Source organism: Gopherus flavomarginatus, chromosome 5, assembly GCF_025201925.1.
Source record: "Gopherus flavomarginatus isolate rGopFla2 chromosome 5, rGopFla2.mat.asm, whole genome shotgun sequence".
Classification (NCBI taxonomy): domain Eukaryota; kingdom Metazoa; phylum Chordata; order Testudines; family Testudinidae; genus Gopherus; species Gopherus flavomarginatus.
The window spans coordinates 54,736,206-54,757,798 of NC_066621.1; the positions used below are offsets into that span (position 1 = coordinate 54,736,206).

The 21,593-nt window shown below is 42.6% G+C and overlaps 1 protein-coding gene across 1 annotated transcript in view; it reads left to right on the plus strand.

Annotated features, from left to right (window-relative positions):
• Positions 1-21,593, plus strand: part of USH1C (USH1 protein network component harmonin) — a 102,130-nt gene that overhangs the window by 24,705 nt on the left and 55,832 nt on the right. Inside the window, exons 5-13 of the mRNA XM_050955814.1 lie at positions 3,903-4,011; positions 4,121-4,145; positions 4,956-5,013; positions 6,264-6,367; positions 8,285-8,369; positions 8,554-8,613; positions 9,399-9,455; positions 14,256-14,398; positions 21,315-21,380. Coding sequence (XP_050811771.1) covers positions 3,903-4,011; positions 4,121-4,145; positions 4,956-5,013; positions 6,264-6,367; positions 8,285-8,369; positions 8,554-8,613; positions 9,399-9,455; positions 14,256-14,398; positions 21,315-21,380 — 707 coding nt within the window. The remainder of the gene's footprint in view (positions 1-3,902; positions 4,012-4,120; positions 4,146-4,955; positions 5,014-6,263; positions 6,368-8,284; positions 8,370-8,553; positions 8,614-9,398; positions 9,456-14,255; positions 14,399-21,314; positions 21,381-21,593) is intronic.

A 21,593-nucleotide genomic window follows, 5' to 3' on the forward strand; every position in this document is an offset into this window, starting at 1 on the left:
CAGTGTCATAGGTATGCATGGCACTTTAGAGGCAAAATAAAGTGTTCTTTGCCCCAAGGAGGCTACCATAGGAAAACCTGATAAAGTGACACAAAGAGTCCCATTAATGAAAACAGGTGAGCATGTCCTCACCCATGACTCAGGGGTGGCTCTATGTTTTTTGCCGCCCCAAGCACAGCAGTCAGGTGGCCTTCGGTGGCCCACCTGCGAGCGGTCCGCTGGTCACATGGATTCAGCAGTGTATCTGCAGGTGATTTGCCCGCGCCTTCAGCGTACCTGCTGCCGAAGTGCCGCCAAAGGCTGCCTGACTACCACCCTCACAGCGATTGGCAGGCTGTCCTCCGTGGCTTGCCGCCCCAGCCATGTGCTTGCTGAGCTGGTGCCTGGAGCCACCCCTGACTGCACTAGAGAAAGGGTTGCACCGTTAAGTCTTTATAGCCATACTGGACCAGAGTTTCAACACGAGTAAGCATGGCAGTAGTACCTTATTCTAGTCCCAGTGAAATCAGGAATAATTCTCAGTATGAGTAAAAGTGGTAGAATCTGGCCCATTGAACAGAATGACATGTATTATTACATTTAAAAAAAAAAACCTCCCTACATTAAAAAGAAAGCTAAGGGTGTAAAGTCAAGCTTTCAAAAGTTAGGAGATGCCAGCGTTAAGGTAGCCTGTGGAACTTTAATGTGGCCTCCTCATGTATGTGCATTATGATACAATCTTTATTTACAGGATTGCATAGTATTTTTTGCACAGGATCCTTTCCTCATTCACTGTGCAGGATGGATGATGCTCCTTCCACCTGTCACTCCTGTCTGTCTTCCTGACCTGTAAACTCCTTATATCTCTGTATTGCAGACAGGCTGCTGCCTTCTCCACCCTGCCTGTGCATCAGCTGAAGGAGCACTTAGAATTGCCCTCAGTTCCAGGGCCTGACACCACTGCAGCCCCAGGCAGCTGGGAAGAACAATTGTAGGCAAAGTCCTGCTTAGTCTCTGCAGCACTGTGATGGAGCATGTCTGGTACAGATGGAATCAGGGTGACAAACCTCAACTAAGCATCTGGGTAACACCCCTATTCCATCGCCAAAGTTCAATACCTGCTCCAAATCATAGGTGTGCGAGAGCCTCTAGATGAAACAGTTGTATGACTGTTTTAAACATTGACAAAATAACACTTTTCCCTCTAATTTTGTTCTCTGAACCAGCTGAACCATTTTTACTGAAGCTTTCAAAAAAAAATTAGCCTCAGGCAGACACCTAGCATGGAAAATTTCAGCTCAAACAGTTGCTGTTTGTCAGAGTTACATGCAACTGAAAATAGGGTCTTAAAATAGAAGATGTGAAGCAAACTTATAGGTGGCGCTACAAACAATATCCATATGTGAATGTCTTTTCTGTAAAACGCCACACAAAGTTTTGATGGTAAGAGCACCATCCTGCTCCATTGAAGTCAATGGCAAAATTTCCATTGACTTCAATGGCGCATTTTATATAAATATTCATTATTAACAGTAATACATATTAGAGCAGTTTATGGGGACGGCCATGGAAGATGAGACAAGAAATAGACTCAAGGAATTTAGTTGTGTTGCTTGTAGAGATCAGGCAAAATACATTGGAAGTAGGGAGTAATGTTTGTAGTTTGTTGTGAAAGAATTTCTTGATGGTCACTTGCATGCCCTCCTATACTGAGGACTAGTTTGTAGTTGCCTAAGGGGAGAGTGTTAATGGGAGCATGGGTAGAAATGGTCCTGGAATCAAGCAAAGGAAAATTCTTTGTGCCCCATTATGGTTGATGTTAACCATATCAGACCAGAGTTTCAACATGAATAAGCATGGAGAAACACATGTTTGGATGCATAAGCAAGGAAGGCAAAGAATTGTGCAGGACTCTTTCTGCAGGATCTGGAGATCTGAGAACCAAAAAAAGTGAGTGGTGATCCAGGAAAGTGAAAAGGTGAAGACTGGATGAAGGATGCACTGAAATTTGAATTAGTACAGTGCATAATAGCCACAATACACACAAGACAACTTGATGACTGCTTAAATTCAGAAAAGAGATGGGTGCGACACAGTAGCAATTGATCATTTTCACATAGCTCTGCATTAGTGATGGAGCTGGCTGAATATTTTTCAACATAATGGTTTTCTGTTGGAAAATGCTGTTTAACTGAAACTAGAACTTTTTGTGGGGACATGTTGATTCAGATCAAAATTTGTTTTTGAAAAAAATTTCAAAAGAAGTTTTCCGATAAGGTCAAAATGTTCTGTTTTGACCTTATTAGAGCAAGACATTTTGACTTATTTATTCAAAACTACTTTGTTTCAAAATTTATTTTATTATATTATAAAATTCTTATATATTACATTATAATATAAAAAGTTGAAATCAGAACAAAACATTTTTAATTTTTGAGAACAAACTGTTTCAACTGATCCAAAACAAACAGAAAGCCTTTGAGGAGGTCCTTCACCAAAGGCTCTTAAGCAAATAAAGCTGTCACGGGATAAGAAGGAAGGTCCCCTAATGGATTGTTAACTGATTAAAAGATAGGAAACAAAGGGTAGGAATAAATGCTCAGCTTTCAAAATGGAGAGAGATAAATAGTGCTGTTCCCAAGGGATCTGTACTGGGACCAGTCCTATTCAACATATTCATAAATGATCTGGAAAAAGGGGTAAACAGTGAGGTTGCAATTTGCAGATGGTACAAAACTCTCAAGATAGTTAAGTCCCAGGCAGACTGCGAAGAGCTACAAAAGGATCTCTCAAAACTGTGTGACTGGGCAACAAAATGGCAGATGAAATTCAATGTTGATAAATGCAAAGTAATGCCCGTTGGAAAACATAATCCCAACTATGCATATAAAATGATGGGATCTAGATTAGCTGTTACCACTCAAGAAAGAGATCGTGGAGTCATTGTGGATAGTTCTCTGAAAACATCCTCTCAATGAGAAGTGGCAGTCAAAAAAGCAAACAGAATGTTGGGAATCATTAAGGAAGGGATAGCTGATAAGACAGAAAATATCAGATTGCCTCTATATAAGTCCATGGTACGCCCACATCTTGAATACTGCGTGCAGATGTGGTAACCCCATCTCAAAAAAAGATGTATTAGAATTCGAAAAGGTTCAGAAAAGGGCAACAAAAATGACTAGGGGTATGGAATGGCTCCCGTATGAGGAGAGATTAATACGAGTGGAACTGTTCATCTTAGAAAAGCGATGACTAAGGGGGGTATAATAGAGGTCTATAAAATCATGACTGGTGTGAAGAAAGTAAATAAGGAAGTGCTATTTATTCCTCCTCATAACACAAGGACTAGGGGTCACCAAATGAAATTAATAGGTGGCAGGTTTAAAACAAACAAAAGGAAGTATTTTTTCACACATCTCGCAGTCAACCTGTGGAACTCCTTGCCAGAATACGTTGTGAAGGCCAAGACTATAACAGGGTTAAAAACTAGATAAGTTAATGGAGGATAGGGTCCATCAATGGCTATTAGCTAGAATGGACAGGGATAGTGTTCGTAGCCTTTGTTTGCCAGAAGCTGGGAATGGGTGACAAGGGATGGATCACTTGATGATTAACTGTTCTGTTCATTCCCTCTGGGCACCTGACATTGGCCACTGTCAGAAGACAGGATACTGGGCTAGGTAGACCTTTGGTCTGACCTAGTATGGCTGTCCTTATGTTAAATCTCACTCTGTACTTTACTTGAGATTCTAGAGGTCTTCAAGGTATTCTGCTATCTATCCAAAACATTGCTTTTTCCAGTCACATGACCTCTGCATCAAAGAGATTGTCAGTTTACATAAGTTGCTTGGAGACTTTTCTACACTGATTCCTTTTTTAAACAAATCATATAACAGATTTTCCTTCTATTTCTTATTTCTAAGATTGGAGATGAGATAGTTCGGATAAATGGATACTCCATCTCTTCATGCACTCATGAGGAAGTAATAAATCTCATCCGCACAAAGAAAATAGTGTCCATAAAAGTAAGACGTAAGTAATGCAAAATTCACGTGGGTTGCTACGATTCCCACAGAGAGAATGTCATGTAGCTAATTCATAATCTGCAGGAAGATTTGCCTGACATATTTTTCTCTTGCAGATGTCGGCATGATACCTGTCAAAAGGTAAACGCACTCCGTCCCTTTCCTAAATTCATATCCAACATACAAATCAGATTCTTCATTTCCTCTGCAATCTCTTATCTACCATTGATATTCTAGAAAGTTGGTAATGGCCAACTTTGTCATTGATTAAAATGATACACCTTGGCTGATTTGGCAGGGTACTGCCTCATTTAATGGTTCTGATTCCCTGTCTTAAATAAGCAAGCTTATCTTTCTGCATTATCAGTGGAATCAGTCTGGAACTCGGACAAATTCTATCACCAAATTCACTTAGCAGAATGCTCCAAAGTTCTTGCATCTTCCCAACTTTCAGAGTTGTCTTTTAGAAGCAGCCTCTGACTAAAGCTGGCTAAAGTTTTGAAAATCATGATAGGTCTATGATGACTTTTGTTGAAAAATTGAATTTCAATGGTAGGGGGGAAATAACAAATGTTCTGATAAAAAAATCTTTTAGATTTTTGAGGGATGTTTTGACTAGCTGTATAAACTGGTTGAGATTTTTTGACTTTTGAAAAAAGTTTCCAAAAACCAGTAATTTTTCAAAAAGTTTGCTAAATTGTATACAGGGTGGTTGGTTTTTTTACCAGCTCTACCTCCACCTTTACTGATGTAAATTATTGCATGTTTACCTGTTGTCCTTTAGACATCTAAGTACTTGATTACAAAATCAATATCATTCTTTATCAATAGTACTTACATTTATGTGTGGATGAAAAATACAAGGCTGGATTGAAGTCACATTCAATATACTGATCATTTTTAAACTATTTTCCTCATCATATTTAACCATTTTGGTTTTTTTACTTCTAGCTCTCCAGATGAGCCTCTTAAGTGGCAATTTGTGGATCAGTTTGTGTCAGATTCTGGGGTAAGACACCTTATATCTTATTTTAGTAATATGCCCTCTGGGAACATTTAGCGATATTTAATTTGCTTCCCCCCGCCCCCTGTACTTATCTTTTTAGTGATTGCATTTATTTTGATGATACAAAAACCTGTTAAGTGAAATCTGAAACAAACAGCTATTAATGTCCTACCAGTGTGTTCTTATGTGGCCTAATCCACCTCTTCCTAAAATCAGTAGAAAAAGCTATCATTATCTTCAATGGGAGTTGGATGAGGGTGATAGTTAGAAAACATAACTAAAAAGCATGACCTACATTTTCAAAAGTAACTTGTGTTTATGAGTGCCTTCATTTTTGGGTGCCTGAACTGAGAGGGCTTTTAAAGGGGCTTGATTTTTCAGAAGGCAGATGCTCAACCTTTCTGAAAATCAGCCCCTTCAGGGGGTCTCAGCTAGAACTCTCAATATCACTAACTACTCCTGGAAAATTTAGACTTTTGTATATTTTTGCTCTGATGCCCTGGTGATAAGCTGATGGTAAATAAACTGCTAACATTTAGTAGACAAGTATGAAAATGAAAAGCTCTAGAAGCAGTAATACAGAAGATGTGTGTTAGAAATGAAATGTTTCTGCCAATATAAATAAAAGAATCAATAACTCCTGTTGAGTTTGGTGACTCAGCAAGCCAATGCTTTATGTTGCAAGAGGCAATTTTTAATAGATTATTTGACATACCTTAACTGTGGTTAGTTTAACTGAGGTTAACTTAACTGAGGTTAAAATTCCTAGAGTGTGGGAGACTAATGGAAGAACAAATAAGTCTATGAATGACATCCATGGGTTACAGCAGTGCTAAGAGAGCCCATGACTGGCTTTCCCTAGGTTTATATCAGGGAAGGTCCATTTAAAATAGGTAATGAGGGCTATCAATATATTTTAGGCAACGCTTGTCATGATATACATAAGTTAATAATTTTTTCTTATTCCCTTGCTTTAAATTTTTTTCTACTTTCCTCCTGAGATGTATCTTAACTGTTGTGATAATCCTCTCCAAATAGATAAAGAGTCAAATTCAGTCCTGGCACAGCTCCATTGAAGTCAATGTATTTGCTCCTCCTTACACTGGGGATGAATTTGGACTATATAGCAATGTAACCTGTAAATATGTAGGGTGAAATCTAGACACATTGAAATCAGTGGGAGCTTTACTATTGGCTTCAGTGGAGCCAGGATTTCACCTGCAGTCTTTTCCCCCTTCTTTCTTTTGCTATAGGAGGGAAAAGGCAGCATTGCTGGGCTCGCTTCATCTGGAGGAAGGGACAATAAAGAGAAGAAAGTCTTCATTAGTTTGATTGGTTCAAAGGGCATGGGATGCAGGTATGTAGATGAGTCCCATTTAATATGGTTTGCCAGAAACATTTGTAATTTTTGGAGTGAGAAATGCAGAGCAGTCTTTGTGTAGTATCAGCAAAATATACATACAATCTAATGTTTTGACAAAGGTGTGGGAATACCTTTGTACAATGTGTTATTTAAACACTTAATACTGCAGCATAAATGTCTACTTGCCAAATTCTGCATCTCCATTTAGGTGCATCTTTAAGTCAGTACAAAAGAACTACTATCTTTGTTTTAACCATGTTCAGAATGGAAAATGTGATCAGCTTATTTCATAAAAGACACCTAGAATATGGTATAGGAACTTTTTTCCTTTTAGTTACTTATAAATCAAAAGAAACAAATTATCTATTTTTATTGACAAGGTATGTGTCTAAGGGTAACATTTTAAAAAGCACTTAAGTTACTTAGGAGCCTAAGTCCAAATTTCAAATGCAAATAAATGATTTAGGTGTCTAAAGGCTAAATTTTTTAAAGGGTATTTAAATACCTAAATATGCAGATAGGTGTCTAGTGAAATTTTCAAAAGTGCCTGAGTGCCATTGATTTAATTTATCAGAGGAGTAGCCATGTTAGTCTGAATCTGTAAAAAGCAACAGAGAGTCCTGTGGCACCTTGTAGACTAAACAGACATATTGGAGCATAAGATTTCATGGGTGAATACCCACTTCATCAGATGCATTTCCATCACAACCGCAACTTTAACAAACTGTGGCTGCAACTTTTGAACAAAAACCAAAAAAAAATCCCAACTTTCTTATTGCCTTAGTCATAATGTTATTCACTCTTTCCAAAGCTTTCCATCCTACTTTTGGCACCAAAATTACTCAATTGGTCTTAATTCACACTTTTTTTTAAATCGACTTAAGCAAAATCAAAATAGGGCACTTTTAATGGGAGTTCGGCACCTACCTGAGGCACTTTTGAAATTCCCACTAGGTCCCTATCTGCATCTAAATACCTTTAGTAAGTCTGGCCCTTTATTTCTTATACTTACCTTTATTCAGATAGTCTCTGTATCTTTGGTTAGCCAGCACTGTAAGATGAAATACCATTTCCATGCAATGTGCATTCACGTACCGACCAGCATTATATTTCTGTGCACTCTTTATGTTTTAATTTGTTACCCAGCTGCTGAACAACTTGAAGCAAATAATTAAGGGAATAAAGCTGGTTGCAAACTTAGAAAGATAGATAGGAAAAGCAGCAGTCGGTCAGCATACTTCAGAAATCTTTGCCATATTTTGTCTACATATTTTCTTAGCTGCAGCTTGAGGATTTTTACCCAGAAGTATGGGGTTTAGAGGGTTTCCTTCCTATGACTTCCCTCTTGGTGTGGTCCATTGTTCTGAAGAACGATATTATGTTATACATAACTGAGTGATAGTGTAGATCTCCTCAGCACCCTGAATGAACATGCAAGCATTTACTCACTCACTAACATGTTTTATGTGCAATAGTTGCTCAGCTGGCGTAGATGGATTAGCTCCATTGACTTCAGTGCCAATTTACATCAGCAAAGGATCTGGCCAAAAATATTTTTATCATAGTATTGCTCTTCTATCAGCTTATTATGATATGTGTCATGCATAGGCATTGTGATCAACTGGAAAAACAATATTGGCTGTGACAGGATATGCTGTAATGATAATGTTAAATCCAGTGGGTCACATCCTTAGCTGATGTAAATTAACATAGTTCCATTGATTTCAGTGGCGCTATGGTGAGTTTCATCAGCTGAGGATATGGCCCAGTGTGTTTTTCAAAAATCAGTGAGAAATACAGGAAGCAAATATCAAGAAATACCTAACCTAGAAGCAGACACTAGTTCAGCAAGTATGATGCCTTCTTTGTATTGTGTTATCCTTTATCATTTGTTTTCTCTGCTTACTCCAGCATTTCCAGTGGTCCAACACAAAAACCAGGCATTTTTATCAGCAATATTAAACCAGGTTCTCTTTCTGCTGAGGTGGGGCTTGAGGTGAGTATGTTGTGCTCCATGTGAGATGTTACAGGGTAATTTTATTTTGTAGTAGTTTCATACAGTGGTCTGGGATCCATTGATGAAGTCATGGTCTGTGACCTTTTTCAGCAGAAGGGGAAAAGAGTGTAAGGATACTCATAACAAAGAAAGTCATATGCTATGTTTTAATTATTTCTTATAGATTGGTGATCAGATTGTTGAAGTAAATGGAGTGGATTTTTCTAATGTGGACCACAAAGAGGTGGGAAAAGAAGTTTTTATTTAGCCCCATTATTATATTTATATTAAGTGTTATGTGTATGGAAAGTTCTGAGCAGTTGTGTAAATTCTGCCTTAGCTTCATCGCCAAAAGTGCTGGTGCCCAGGTGATGCCATCTAAATGGGGTTGGTCATATACATTCAGGTTAGGATTTTCAAAAGAGTTTAGGGAAGATTTAGGCACCCAACTCTCACTGATTTTCAGTAGGTCCCTTGAAAATTCCAGCTTTTATCACTTCCCAACTCTCCTGTATTCACTATGCAGCTCTTTATCTGATCAAAAAGATCAAGAGATGACTTGATTACGCTGTATAAGTACTGTCATGATGAGAAAATACTGGGTACTAAAGGGCTTTTTAATTTAGTGGAGAAAAGCATAACCAGCCAATGGCTACAGGATAAAACCAGACAAATTAGAGTTAGGAATAAGACACACATTTTTTACAATGGTGGTGATTAACCATTAGAACAAATTTCCCAAGGGAATTGGTGAATTCTTGATCTTCTGATGTCTTCAAATCAGGACTTGGATGCCTTTCTGGAAGATACGCTTTAGCCAAACAAGTCATTTGGCTTAATGCAAGTGGAATTGGATGGAATTCTATGGCCTGTGTTATGCATGAGGTTGTAATAGATGATCTAATAGTCCCTTCTGACCTTAAAATCTATAAAGCTTTGAGTAGGAAAACTATCCTATTTCTTTCTCTTTCTTCCTTTCATACATAACGTTTTTACACTGAAACTGACTTTTTCACTTTGTTTTTGTAGGCTGTGAGAGTGTTAAAAAGCAGTCGAACCCTAACTATCTCTGTTGTATCAGGAGCCGTAAGTAATGAACCTATAAAAGCAGAAAGCATGTGAAAAAACTGTAGGCAATAATAAATAATACAATAGTCTTTGTTTCAACATAACTTCATGTTCCCTTTTTGAATGCCCTCATCCAAAGCCCATTAAAGTCAACAGGAATCTTTCCATATACTTCAATAGGCTTTGGCTTGAAGTCACTAAAAGGGCCTGATACAAAAATCAAATCCAATTTTGCCAGCAAAGAATGTAGTAAAACGCTAACTCGAGTTAGTAGCAAGACAATGGGTCAAATTCTGCACTCACTTGCACCAGTGTAATCTACTGAAGTCAGGGAGCCAGATGCTACTCTCACACTGGTGTAGATCACAAGTAAATCCATTGAAGTCAGTGTTATAAAACTAGTGTATGTGTGACCCCATGGTCCACATTTTCTAGTCTACTAAGGATGCTTTGGAATGCTTTGGTGGTATGAAGCAGCCTTTGAGCCAGCTTCACGGGTCCATGAAAGAGTCCCTCTGTCTACGAAATCCTCTGCTGGTACAGAATTGCAATAGCGACCCCTATGTTACTTCTCTGTTCCTAGGAGAAAGAGGATGCAACCAATATCCCCTCTGCCTGGTACTCCCTGGCTGTTGGAATAGCCCTTAATGGCTATGTAGCCAATGTAAAACAGAGCAAGCCACAGGCTTTTCTATCTTATACTGAGGACCAGACCAGTGGCTTGACAGCCCCAAGATCAGGGTAGCTGAAAGCCACATTTGCACTCTCAGCTTCTGAGCTGTGCTGAGCTCTGCTTGGATGCAGACAGGAGTTGGGATAGTGCACATCTAACCATCTGTATGGTCTCAAAATTTGCTTTGCACTGCTAGATTTGGCCAAGCTAGTATAGTCTGGCATCATTTTTTAATTATTTGTTTGAGAATGATGCTAAGTGTACTCTAGCAGAGTAACACTGGGACTATGAGCCTGTTCCCATATATTTACCAATGGCCAAAACACCTATTGATTAAGTGAGAGCAGGACTGAGCCTCAATAACGTCCTAGGCCAATTAATTCCCATTGTAAATGTTAATTCCAGTGGCATTGCATCAGAAATGAATTTGGTCCTTTGTCTCAACTAATGAACATAATGTGCCACTTCTAATGTTTTGTACTATGATAATGTGCCCTTTTAGGGCCTGATCTACTGAAGTCAGTCAGAATATTTTCATTGACGTCAATGGGATTTGAATAATTGTTCTATTGTTTAAACCCTCTTTGAGTAAACTTTAGGGCCCCATACAATAAAATACTGAAGTAACGTGCAGATCACAGGCAGTATATGAACCTTAATATTTACTTGTTACCAGTTCTTATATAGCTGAAATAAATAGGGGAAACAACATCTAGTATAGTATCTAAGGGCTAATGTTCATGGCATAAGCATACAAAACAATAAATAGTATTCTTTGGCTGACTAAATGCCTTTGATAACAGCAGAAACCAGTTATTGCTGACATTCTCCATTCCCAAGAGCATTATTACCTTTGCACAGTTATACAAAAGAACATTCAACAAATCAGAGTGCCAAACTAAAATGTTTTTCTTGCCATTTGAGGATTTGAAAGGTCTGTTGTGCTGTTTTCTCAGTCTCTCCATTGACGCAGTTTTGAAGGACCGAGCACTTAGGTGAATGATTGTTTGAGGGCGGGTTCTAAAAGAGGATACTGTGAGGGCAGAGCCAAAAAATGGCTTCCAAGGAAATGAAATGATGTGGCCAAAGACGTCAAAGGGCAGCTGTGCGTAGACAGTACCCAACTGAACAAAGAGATGTGCATGAAGAAATGCAAATTTTTGCAAACACAAACAGATGCAGATATTATTAACATTTGGCCCACAGCATAATAAGAATTTCACTGTCACTTGTCATAAAATCACAGATTCTTAGAAATTAGAGATGGTAAAATGCTATTAGATTAGTCACCTCAAACCCCTACCAGAGTAATCATTTAAACAATTAAAATGCAGGCTACTTAGGAGTGGGATAATGTGTGAGGCTTTCTGGAGTATAGTTGAGTGAAATCCATCTGTTGTATAACTATTCCATGAACATAGTTCTAATACTTAGCCATTAGTATTTGGTCATGCACAGTGGGTAATAGTCTTCATCCTCTGATTCATGCACAATGATTTTACATAAGTGACTCTCATGAAAGCTAAAAAGCTATTTTAGATGTACACTTCTAAACTCCCTGATGTTTTAAGCACTAGAAATATTTATGAATGACCAGAATGTACATGCCATTGGTAGGAGAACCAAATACTCCATCTACTGTATCTTAGGGTTTTATGCTGGTCTCCAGCACCAATGTATCTGAGCACTTAGCACATATCTGATCACTCTTCCTCAAGAGTCTATCCATTTAAAAGTCAATGCACTTAGCCCAATGTAAATATTTGCACATCATACATTTCTAGCAGCATCTGGAAAGCATATGTGGAGATTAAAAAAAAAAATCAGTGTACAAAGACCAGTATTTTATCCCCTGGATGACTTTGGACTGCTGCTTGTTGAAGACAAGAAGTGTCATGCACACCTGGGTGTGTGTGTGGAATTTTGCCCTTATTTTCTGTTTACGTTATCTGGGGCAACAAGTGTTAAATGCAGTCTTTGGTTTGGGAATATATTTTGTGTGTGTGTGTGTGTATGTATTTATCCATTACAGCCACACATACTATAAGTACAATCTTTTAATATTAAAATACTAAAGGTTTCAGTCACTATGGAGATCCAAGTGCCTAATAGATTTCTTGTTGTTTATTTGTATTGTGTCTAGGGCCGCAGTGGTAAATCTGTGTCCCTCTGTGCTAGGCACTGTACAAACACACACAAAAAAAGATGATCCCTGGCCCAAAGTATAAGATGAGGCAATAGATAGAGACATAGATAGACAAGTGGATCACAAAGTAGCAATGAGACATAACAGATCCGTATGAACGGCAGTGTTCACAGCATACTTCTCCTCTGTTATCACTAGTTATTCATTAAATGCTATAACCAATTACAGATGTCTGGCTTGGTTATGGTGCATGAGTTCTATTTCATCTTTCCACATATATAAGGAAGCACATAATCCTTATTTCAAACATTAGGCCATCCAACATTCATGGGAAGTAGCCTCATCCGAAGACATGGGAATTTATACAAATAACTCACTTTTGTCCTGCTAAATGTAATGGTCCACAGGCATTGTAAACTTCATTTAAATAAACATTCCAGGCTGGATTCTCAACAGCAGACATGGGGGCTTAAGGAGCTAGTTACGTCCAGTGCTAATCAGCACCAGTAGACGCTGGAGGTGCTGGGGACCTATTCTAACTTTAATGCCATTGGCATTAGGTCCTTTCTGGAGTGGAACTCTGCTGTGTTACACCTTACCCCTGCTCCTGGCATGCTTCCTCTGTCTCCTAGAAGACACCCTATTCTAGGGATGAGGGGAGGCTGCCATAGGAGCTATGGTGAGTTCTCTTCTGACTGTTTCTTCTCCAGATCCATACACTCTGAGCCTGAGCGAAGTGGAGAATCCAGTCCTCCTAATTAACACATGTTTTTCATTGAAGCAATCCTAGTCACATGGTACCAGGGTTTGAGTATTCAAGAGCATCACAGTTTTAAGGCAACTGCACCTGTATTTTCCTCTGTGGTCCACCAAGGGTACTCACTTTAGGCTTCTCGCTCCTAGCCATCACCTCTCTTGGGTGGAGACTCATGTCTCACTCTTTTCTGACCAAGATTTTTAAGGCTGCACAGCTCTCTGGTTTACAATGCACCATCCCCAGCAAGCCAGATTGCCTAAACAGGCCACTACCTGTGCTTTGATTTCTCTCTTAAGGTTATAACTAGCATACTTGCCAGCAGTCACAAGTTACCATACAGAGCAAGCATATTTATTCTTAAAGTGAAAGCATTGCAAAGAAGGCATATTAAAAACAGAGGTCACCCATCAGACTTATGAGGCAAAAGTAGGTCAAGTCCGTCTAACCCTTCTGTAAGGACTGGGGGGCCCTCCTGGGACAGAAGGCCCTATCTGTTTGCCGGATCAGAAAGAAGGCCCTGAATCAGTTTAAACTCAGGCTGCTTATCCAAAAGTCCCCATCAAATAGCTCCATTATGTTATCTCTGCTGTTTTTAGATGAAAGTATTCCATATGTCTTAACTGAACTGTAAATTCAAACTAGAAGAGAACAAAGAAACAGACAAGATGATGTGACTAGCCTTGTTTCCCACTCCCACTCCCTTTGGATCCTTATTCACTCATACTGAGATAGTGATGCTTGCACATCCACCCAGGCATAACACCTCTGGCACTGCCTTCACACCACTTGGATAGGCAGGAATAGAAAACAGGTGTGAAAATGGATGTGTTTCTCCACACTGTGTGCATGCTCCTATTATAAATTACAATGAGTGGTATTGAAGAAAGCGGAGGAGGGGGAGGCTTTCTCCTGGGAGATGCTGAACACTTCTGACTAGGTTATGAGCATTCTCTACTCCCTTTGACTTTAGCAGGAACTGAGAGTGCACAGCACCATATAGGAGGTGCTCAGCACATCACAGATTGGGACCCAAGTTGCTCACAGACCTGACTTGTTTGATCATTGCTATCTGGAAACTGTTATAGAAGGTGTTTGGTAAAAGTGATGGAAGGAAGCATTTTAATTTACATTTATGGTAGCAGATTTGGAGCTTGGTTGTTTTTTGTTTTGGGAGGTTTTTTTAGGGGAAATAAGTTAACTCAGATTTTTAGTGATGAATTTGTTTTTATGCTGTGATTGCAGGGGAGAGAGCTATTCATGACTGAGGATGAGAGGCAGCGAGAGGCAAGTCTTCGTGAACAGGAACGCCAGGAGTTACTGCATCAGAAGCGGCTTGCGTTAGAGACTAACAAACTCCTCAAAGAGCAGCAAGAGAAAGAGAGACAGTAAGTGCTTTAGATGGAAGGAGATCTGTTCAACTTTCCTTTCACTTGGAACTGGCAATAATAATTGTGAAATAATGGTGAGGACACTCTCTAATAATGTTAACTCTTTTGCTGCTGAGAGGCTCTTCTTCAATTCCCTTTTCTGTTGGTGTTGTGGGCACTTTGGAACTTCAGAGCTAAGATCCTTCTGGATTCATCATCTCAGGGAATGTGCCAGTGACAGACAGACACACACACACACACACTCTCTCTCTCTCTCTCTCTCTCTCTCTCTCTATATATATATATATATATATATATATAACCCCTCCCCACAGTATATATATGTAAAACTGGAGGGTAACAAATGAAGGCTATCTGTATTTTGCAGATACCAAACCTGGAGGGAGGGAACCAACAGCCACAGGTGATAGTAGGTCTGAAGACTCTCTGGCTCCTCTCCCTTCCTGACAATAGGAAACCAAAGTGGGAGAGGCTGGGAAAGGGTTGTCATCTGACCAGCAGGAGAATGAGTGTGCAAGGGCCTGGTAGGATCAGAAGAGATGGATGGAGACAGCAGGTGGGACAGAACTGTGTTGGAGAGCAGTGGTAGGGTGAAGAGTGATATCTGGACTCAAGTGCCCACTACCACACAAAGCAGGCTGCCTGAGTACTTGAAGCCCTGCCTTTTTTCAAGGGGATATGTCATTGTGACAGGGTTGGGCCAGATGGCTACAGGAGAGTGATCATATTTGAATCCAGGAAGTGGGCGGGCAGAAGCCCACCCACTACTAAAGGACCTTCCCCCAAGCCTAAGGGGAGTATCCACAGGACTGGGATACCAAGCAAGTACGGGGAACAACTAAAGATTAAAAAGGACAGGAGTGAGGTCAGAGGGCTAAACAAAGGGACCTGATGGAGACACCGAGCAGAGAACCCCGGACAGCCTCCACTGCTCCTTGAAGGTATCAAGGGAGCCAGTGGATGCTGCCCAGAGGAACTCTGCCCAGATGCGTGAGCAGATGGAGGATCGGAAATAGGCCCCACAGTCACAGGAGACCCCATCAGCCAACTTCCTCTCCCTGGTTTTATAGATGGCCATTTTGGCCAGGGCTAGGAAGAGGCTAACAAGGAGGTCCCACGACTTCGTGGGGCCACGGTTAGAGAGTACGTAGATGAGAACGTGATGTTCAAGAGGAGCCAGAATAGGGGCTGCAACCTGGCACACTTCAGGTAAATGTGCACCAGGGTCTCACTCACACCACAGAGGGGCAGGTGTCTGGGACAGGGGTGAACCACACCAAGTACACACCTATGCTCATGGCTCCATGAAGAAGCCAGCAGCTGATGTCCCCAGTGGGTCTCGGGAGCAGGGCGGAGTATAGGTTGGCCCACCAGAGCTCCTCACCCTCCAGAGGTGGCAGGAGGTCCCACCACTTTATGTCAGGGCAGGATGCGAGGGTGAGGGCGTGAAGTGTGTGGAGCATGAGTGTGTACAGATGTTGTCTTGGCATGGTCCAGAACAGAACCGGCTGCAAGTCATGCAGCCAGCTCACGGTAAAGGGGGGAACAGCCAGGTAGGTCCACGGATAAGGGGCCCAATGAAAATGTTCAGAGGGCCTGAGGTGGAAGGTAGGTGGAGCGTTCCCTCTCACAGGACCTGGTTGAGGAAACCCCGAGCACTGGGCGGTAAAGTGCCCTCACCTCCTTAAGTACGTGCTGGGGAGTACGAGGCCTGGAGAGCCCCATGCACCAAGCAAGTATCAGGGAATCCAGCTAGTTTCCCCAGTTGTAGTTCAGGAGGTCTCTGACTCTGGTGACTTCTGCCAGGACCAACCTCTGCACACGGAGCTGGGGCTCTGTGAGGAGATCTGCCCCTCGGTGACTGCCATGGACCTGGTCACCGAGAGCAGTTTCCAGGTCCAGAGGAGGTCTTGGTAGGAGACCAGCAGCCCAGAGAGGTCTCGCAGAAGACCTCTCAGATGGAGATAAAGGAGCTGCCGGTCGTATCAGAGCCTCAGAAGCAGCACAGCAAGGCATGCGCCAGTGTGCTCCACATCAGACTATCTGCACCATAGGGGAACCTCTGCAGGGCCTGGAGGGAGAAGACATGGACCTGAACATGCAGGCACTTCAGGCCCTGTCGTCCCTCCAGGAGTAGGTGGAGGACCCCTGCAGAGACCAAGTGCAGTCCAGGCCAGAAGAACTCCGGAATTGAGTCTGTGAAAAAGAAAAACTAAGCTAAGCAGAACTGCAGAGGCTGCAAAAACTAATAAGACAGCGAATGCCAGCAAGGGGGAAAACAAAGTCTCACATCCTTAAAGCCAGTGTGATTTGGAAAAGCTGGAGAAGCCACAAAAAGCCAGTTTGGACTGGGACAAAGAGCATGGGAGACAAAGGTCCCTGGACAAAATGCCGCGAAAAGAACCCAGAACTTAAAAATCCTCCTGAAAGCTGAAGCAAGTCAGAGATCAACAGCTGACCCTAACGACTTGTGCACAAGACAGAACTCTCGTCTACCCTTCCCCCTCTTCTTCTTACATTACGCCCAGGCTGGGCCAGCCTTGGGTTGTGTGTGTGTAAGTATGAAAGTGGGGTTAGGGCTCCGGGCACTAATGCTTTCAACCTTCCTGTGAGTGATGTGGGGAGCACCGCACACTCACCTCTGTTATTTTATCAATAAAGCTTTAAAACTTAAACACTTGGTGTGCTTCTCCTCCTCTAATGATTCTGCAGCCTCAGCCTGGGCACCTGATGTCTTAGGCAGATTGGTAACATAAATCTGTCACGTTTGGCCTGGAAGCCCAGGGCCGGGACCAGGCTGTTGAGCCGGTGCCAGAGAATGGATAGGACTAGCTGACTGAGCACCAGTGCCCTCCCTCAGAGGGAGAGGCACTTGAGTAGTCCTGTCCCTTTCCGGAGCCACTCTACCACCCTGCCCTCTAAACCTTGCCAGTTCTCCAGTGGAGACAGATGCATGGCAGAAAGGTAAACACCAAAACAGAACAGAAGACTCGCGCTCCACTGGATGGCCAGAAGCACAGGTGGAAGGGAGGGAGCTCGCCTGCCACCCGACCCCAACCACCAGGCCAGAGCTCTTGACCCAGTAGATCTGGGCAGAGGAAGCCGCCAAGTAAATGGCCTCGCAAGCCTCCACCCGCAACAAGCTGCCCAGGTCCTGGACCACAAGAAGCATGTCGTCAGCGTATGCCGACAGGACAAGCCGCACCTCTGGCTCTTGCAGACCAACCCCATCAGCCTCTGTCAGAGGAGACAGAGGAAGGGCTTGATCACCAGAACGTTTAGCTGGCCCAACAGGGGGCTCCCCTGCCATACTCCCCGCCCAAAGCTGACCGGCTCGGTCAGGGTCCGCCTGAGCCTGACCAGACACTCTGTGGAGAAAGCCCACAAACTGAGATTCAAAGCTGAGCACTCGCAGAGTGCCCAGGAGGAGATACCTGTGGTCCACCCTGTCAAACGCCTTCTCCTGATCCAGGGACAGAAGGGTGAATGACAGACCATTCCTACACCCAAGCTCCAAGAGATCCTGGACCAAATACAGATTATCAAACATGGTACGGCCCAGGATGGTGTAGGTCTGGTCGGGGTGGACCACATCCACCAGCATGGACCCCAGCTGCAGCGAGATGGCCTTTGCTACGACTTTGTAGTCTATGCTGAGGATCAAGACAGGATGCCAATTCCGAAGATCGGGGGGTCCCCCTTCTTCAGAAGCAAGATGAGCACAGCTCGCCTGCATGACAGGGAGAATCCCACTCTCCAAGGACTTGGCCCAGATGGTGACAAGGTATGGGCCAAGGACGTCCCAGAACATGCGGTAGAACTCCACAGTCAGCCTGTCCATGCCCAGGGATTTATTGGTGGGCATGTGGCAGAGGGCTTCCAAGAACTCAGTCAGGGTGAGAGACAGCTCTAGCTGGTCTCAGTCACCCATGCTGACCATTGGGAGTCCATCCCAGAGCACTCAGCAAGCGTCAGGGTTGGTCGGATCTGGGGATAAAAGGCCTGCATAGAAGTCCCTGGCCCTCCCGCACATCTTTGCCAGATCTGTGAGGAGGGTACCATCCTCTGCCAGGAGGCAGGTGATGTGCTTCTTGGCCTCCCTCCATTTCTCAGGGCATAGAAGAAGCGGGAGCTGCAGTCCATCCCCAAAGGAGGCAGATGCGAGGTTGAACAAAGGCATCCCGGGCCCGATGGTCCTCAAAGGCCCGGGGCTCCTTTTGCTTCTCCTGGCATGCTCCGCAGAGGGATGGATCCTCGGGGCTGGCAGACAGATGTCTCTCTCACTCTAAGATCTCCCATTCCAACTGCTCCATCACCGCATCCCTCTATTGGCTTGCGCCCTGGGTGTAGTTGTGGCAGAAGAGCCGGGCTTGCACCTTCCCCACATCCCACCACCACCGTGCCGAGGAAAAGGCACACCTCTGCCCTCGCCAGGCCCGCCAGAACTCCTGGAAGGACACCACAAAGCCCACATCCTCTAACAAGCTGTTACTAAAGTACCATAGGGTTGAGCCAGATGACTACAGGAGACTGATAGAAGGCAGATCTGTTAGCCTCAGATTAAGCAGGTCCCTTTTCCCTGGGTAAGGTAACAGGGGTGGTTCCAGAACAATCAGGAACTTGCTGGACCCAATTAAGGCAGGCAGGCTAATTAGGACACCTGGAGCCAATTAAGAAGCTGCTAGAATCAATTAAGACAGGCAGGCTAATCAGGGCACCTGGTTTAAAAAGGACCTCACTTCAGTCAGTGAGGGGCACGCAAGGAGCTGAGAGTGAGAGGTTGTGCTGCTGGAGAGTACAAACTCTATCTGGCATCAGGAGGTAGGTCCAGTGGTGAGGATAAAGAAGGTGTTGGGAGGAGGCCATGGGGAAGTATCCCAGGGAGTTGTAGCTGTCACACAGCTGTTACACGAAACACTGTAGACAGCTGTGATCGACAGGGCCCTGGACTGGAACCCAGAATAAAGGGCGGGCCCGGGTTCCCTCCATCCCTCTCCCATCTATTGGATATAAGAGGAATTGACTTGGACTGTGGGTCCCACCAAAGGGGAAAGTCCCTGGCCTGTCCCCCGACCGACTTGGTGGATCAGCAGAGACTGTGGGGATTGTTCTCCTTCCTTTTCCCCATTTTGGCCAGTGATGAGGTTAGCTGCATTTGATCTACTCTGCTAAGCATGTAGTTATGTTTACTATAGAGAGTATATTTTCAATAACTCTAAAAACCACAGTATCAGCTGGGGAGAATGGTGCTTTCTTCAGCTAATGCTAAAACTTTTTGATTAAAATTCCTCTGACTTTAAAGCCTTTATATCTCACATTAACAGGATGTTCCACAGCTGTGACCAAGGTTACTATAGGCTCCCATACTCATCTAGGCTGCCTATTTATTAAAAGGAAGCCAATTCATTTGTGAGTAACCAGGTCAAGAATACAGAAAGAAAGCCATTGGCCTGAGTCGGTGTGGTTGTCTCTGGGTATGTCTACACTACCCGCTGGATCGACGGGTAGTGATTGATCTATTGGGGATCGATTTATTGTGTCTAGTGTAGACACGATAAAATCAATCCCCAATCGCTGTGCCGTTGACTCCGGAACTCCACCGTGGCGACAGGCAGAAGCGGAGTTGATGGGGGAGCGGCAGCGGTTGTCTCGCCACTGTCCTCACGGCCAGGTAAATTGACCTAAGATAAGCCGACTTCAGCTATGCGAGTTGCGTATCTTAGGTCAACTCCCCCCACTAGTGTCGACCTAACCTCTGTTGTGGCAAGTACTCACCTAGAAATACATGGAGGCCTGGGTTCTATGTTCCCTGTTGATCTCTTTCCATACCTTGAGGCATCATCAGTCACCTTTCTCCCCTTGTCTAGAGACAAATGTCCTGTCCACTTCCAGTTGTGCATGTTTGCCTAGAAAATTTCACACAAGTAAGCAGGGAGAGCAACTTGAATGTGGATGATTTTCTGACGCTTTACCAATGAAGTAAAGTTGTCCTAAAGTTGTCTCATTCTGTGGAATTAGAATTTCTTCATCAGATATCATGTGCAAAGTCACCTGTCTCTAAAGTGAATGGCTTTTATTACTCATTGGATGATAAAAGATATTCCTATATTATTAACAATGATTTGGCAATAGAAAGGTTGAACCTAATATGTCAGTGCTCATGCTTTTTGCATTAGTTTACCTAGTTACTTTTGTTTTATCTTTGTTTATTGAGAAGTGGAGGGGAGAAGGAGCACATATGCCTATATTATTTTTTGACAAATTTCTTTAAAAACCTCTCATCATATCTCTCTCATTTTAATTTTGTGGCAAAGCATATAGTCCATGAGCTTGCCTTTTTCCTTAGAGTTAGCAAAGTTACCAAGTGAATTTAATCTGTACCTACACTTCAGAGCCATCATCGGGGACATCTGTCTTGGGCCTGGTGAGCCTTTCAGTTTCCCTGGCTATCAGTTAGCTGGGACAGAAACCATCCCTCTACGCTTGAAGTGGGACATCAGTAAACCCCATCACCTCCAATATCATTACCCAATGCGCAATTGTCATTGAGCTGAGCAGTCAGACTCCATCCCATCACAGAGAATGTAGTTGGACAGCTGCAGAATGCATTCAAAAGTTATCTTTGAGGGTCAGAATGGCTTCAGAATTTAGAGAAGTGACATGCTGTGTTGCTCAGGTGGGCTATGGAGAACATCGGGAATCATCGAGCAGGCATGATGAGGTCTAGGAATGTTAATGAACCCTTTTTTAAATATTGGAAACTCATGTGTCATGTTCTCCCAGTGCATATTTGTTCTCATTTATTTATAATATATATATATATATATATATATATATATATATATATTTGTTTTACACTAGCATACATATGACAACTTATTTTTCTCTAAATGCATATTTCTCTGTATTGTAGAAGGAAACTTGAGATTTCTCAAAAGGCTGCAGAAGAAGAAGAAAGATACCGTAAAGAAATTGAACAGTAAGTAATCACTTTCTTCCTGTGCTATGTATGCTGCATAATACACATGTAAAGAGAAATTAAATACTAGAGTTTGTAAAAAAAAAAAAAAAAATTGTCAACATTTTTTTCCAGCAAAGCATGGCAATTTTGTCAAAATGGAATTTTTTACAGGAAATGTCTGTTTTCAATGAAAAAATTGGGGTTCAGTGAAAAATGAATTTTTTCAAGTTT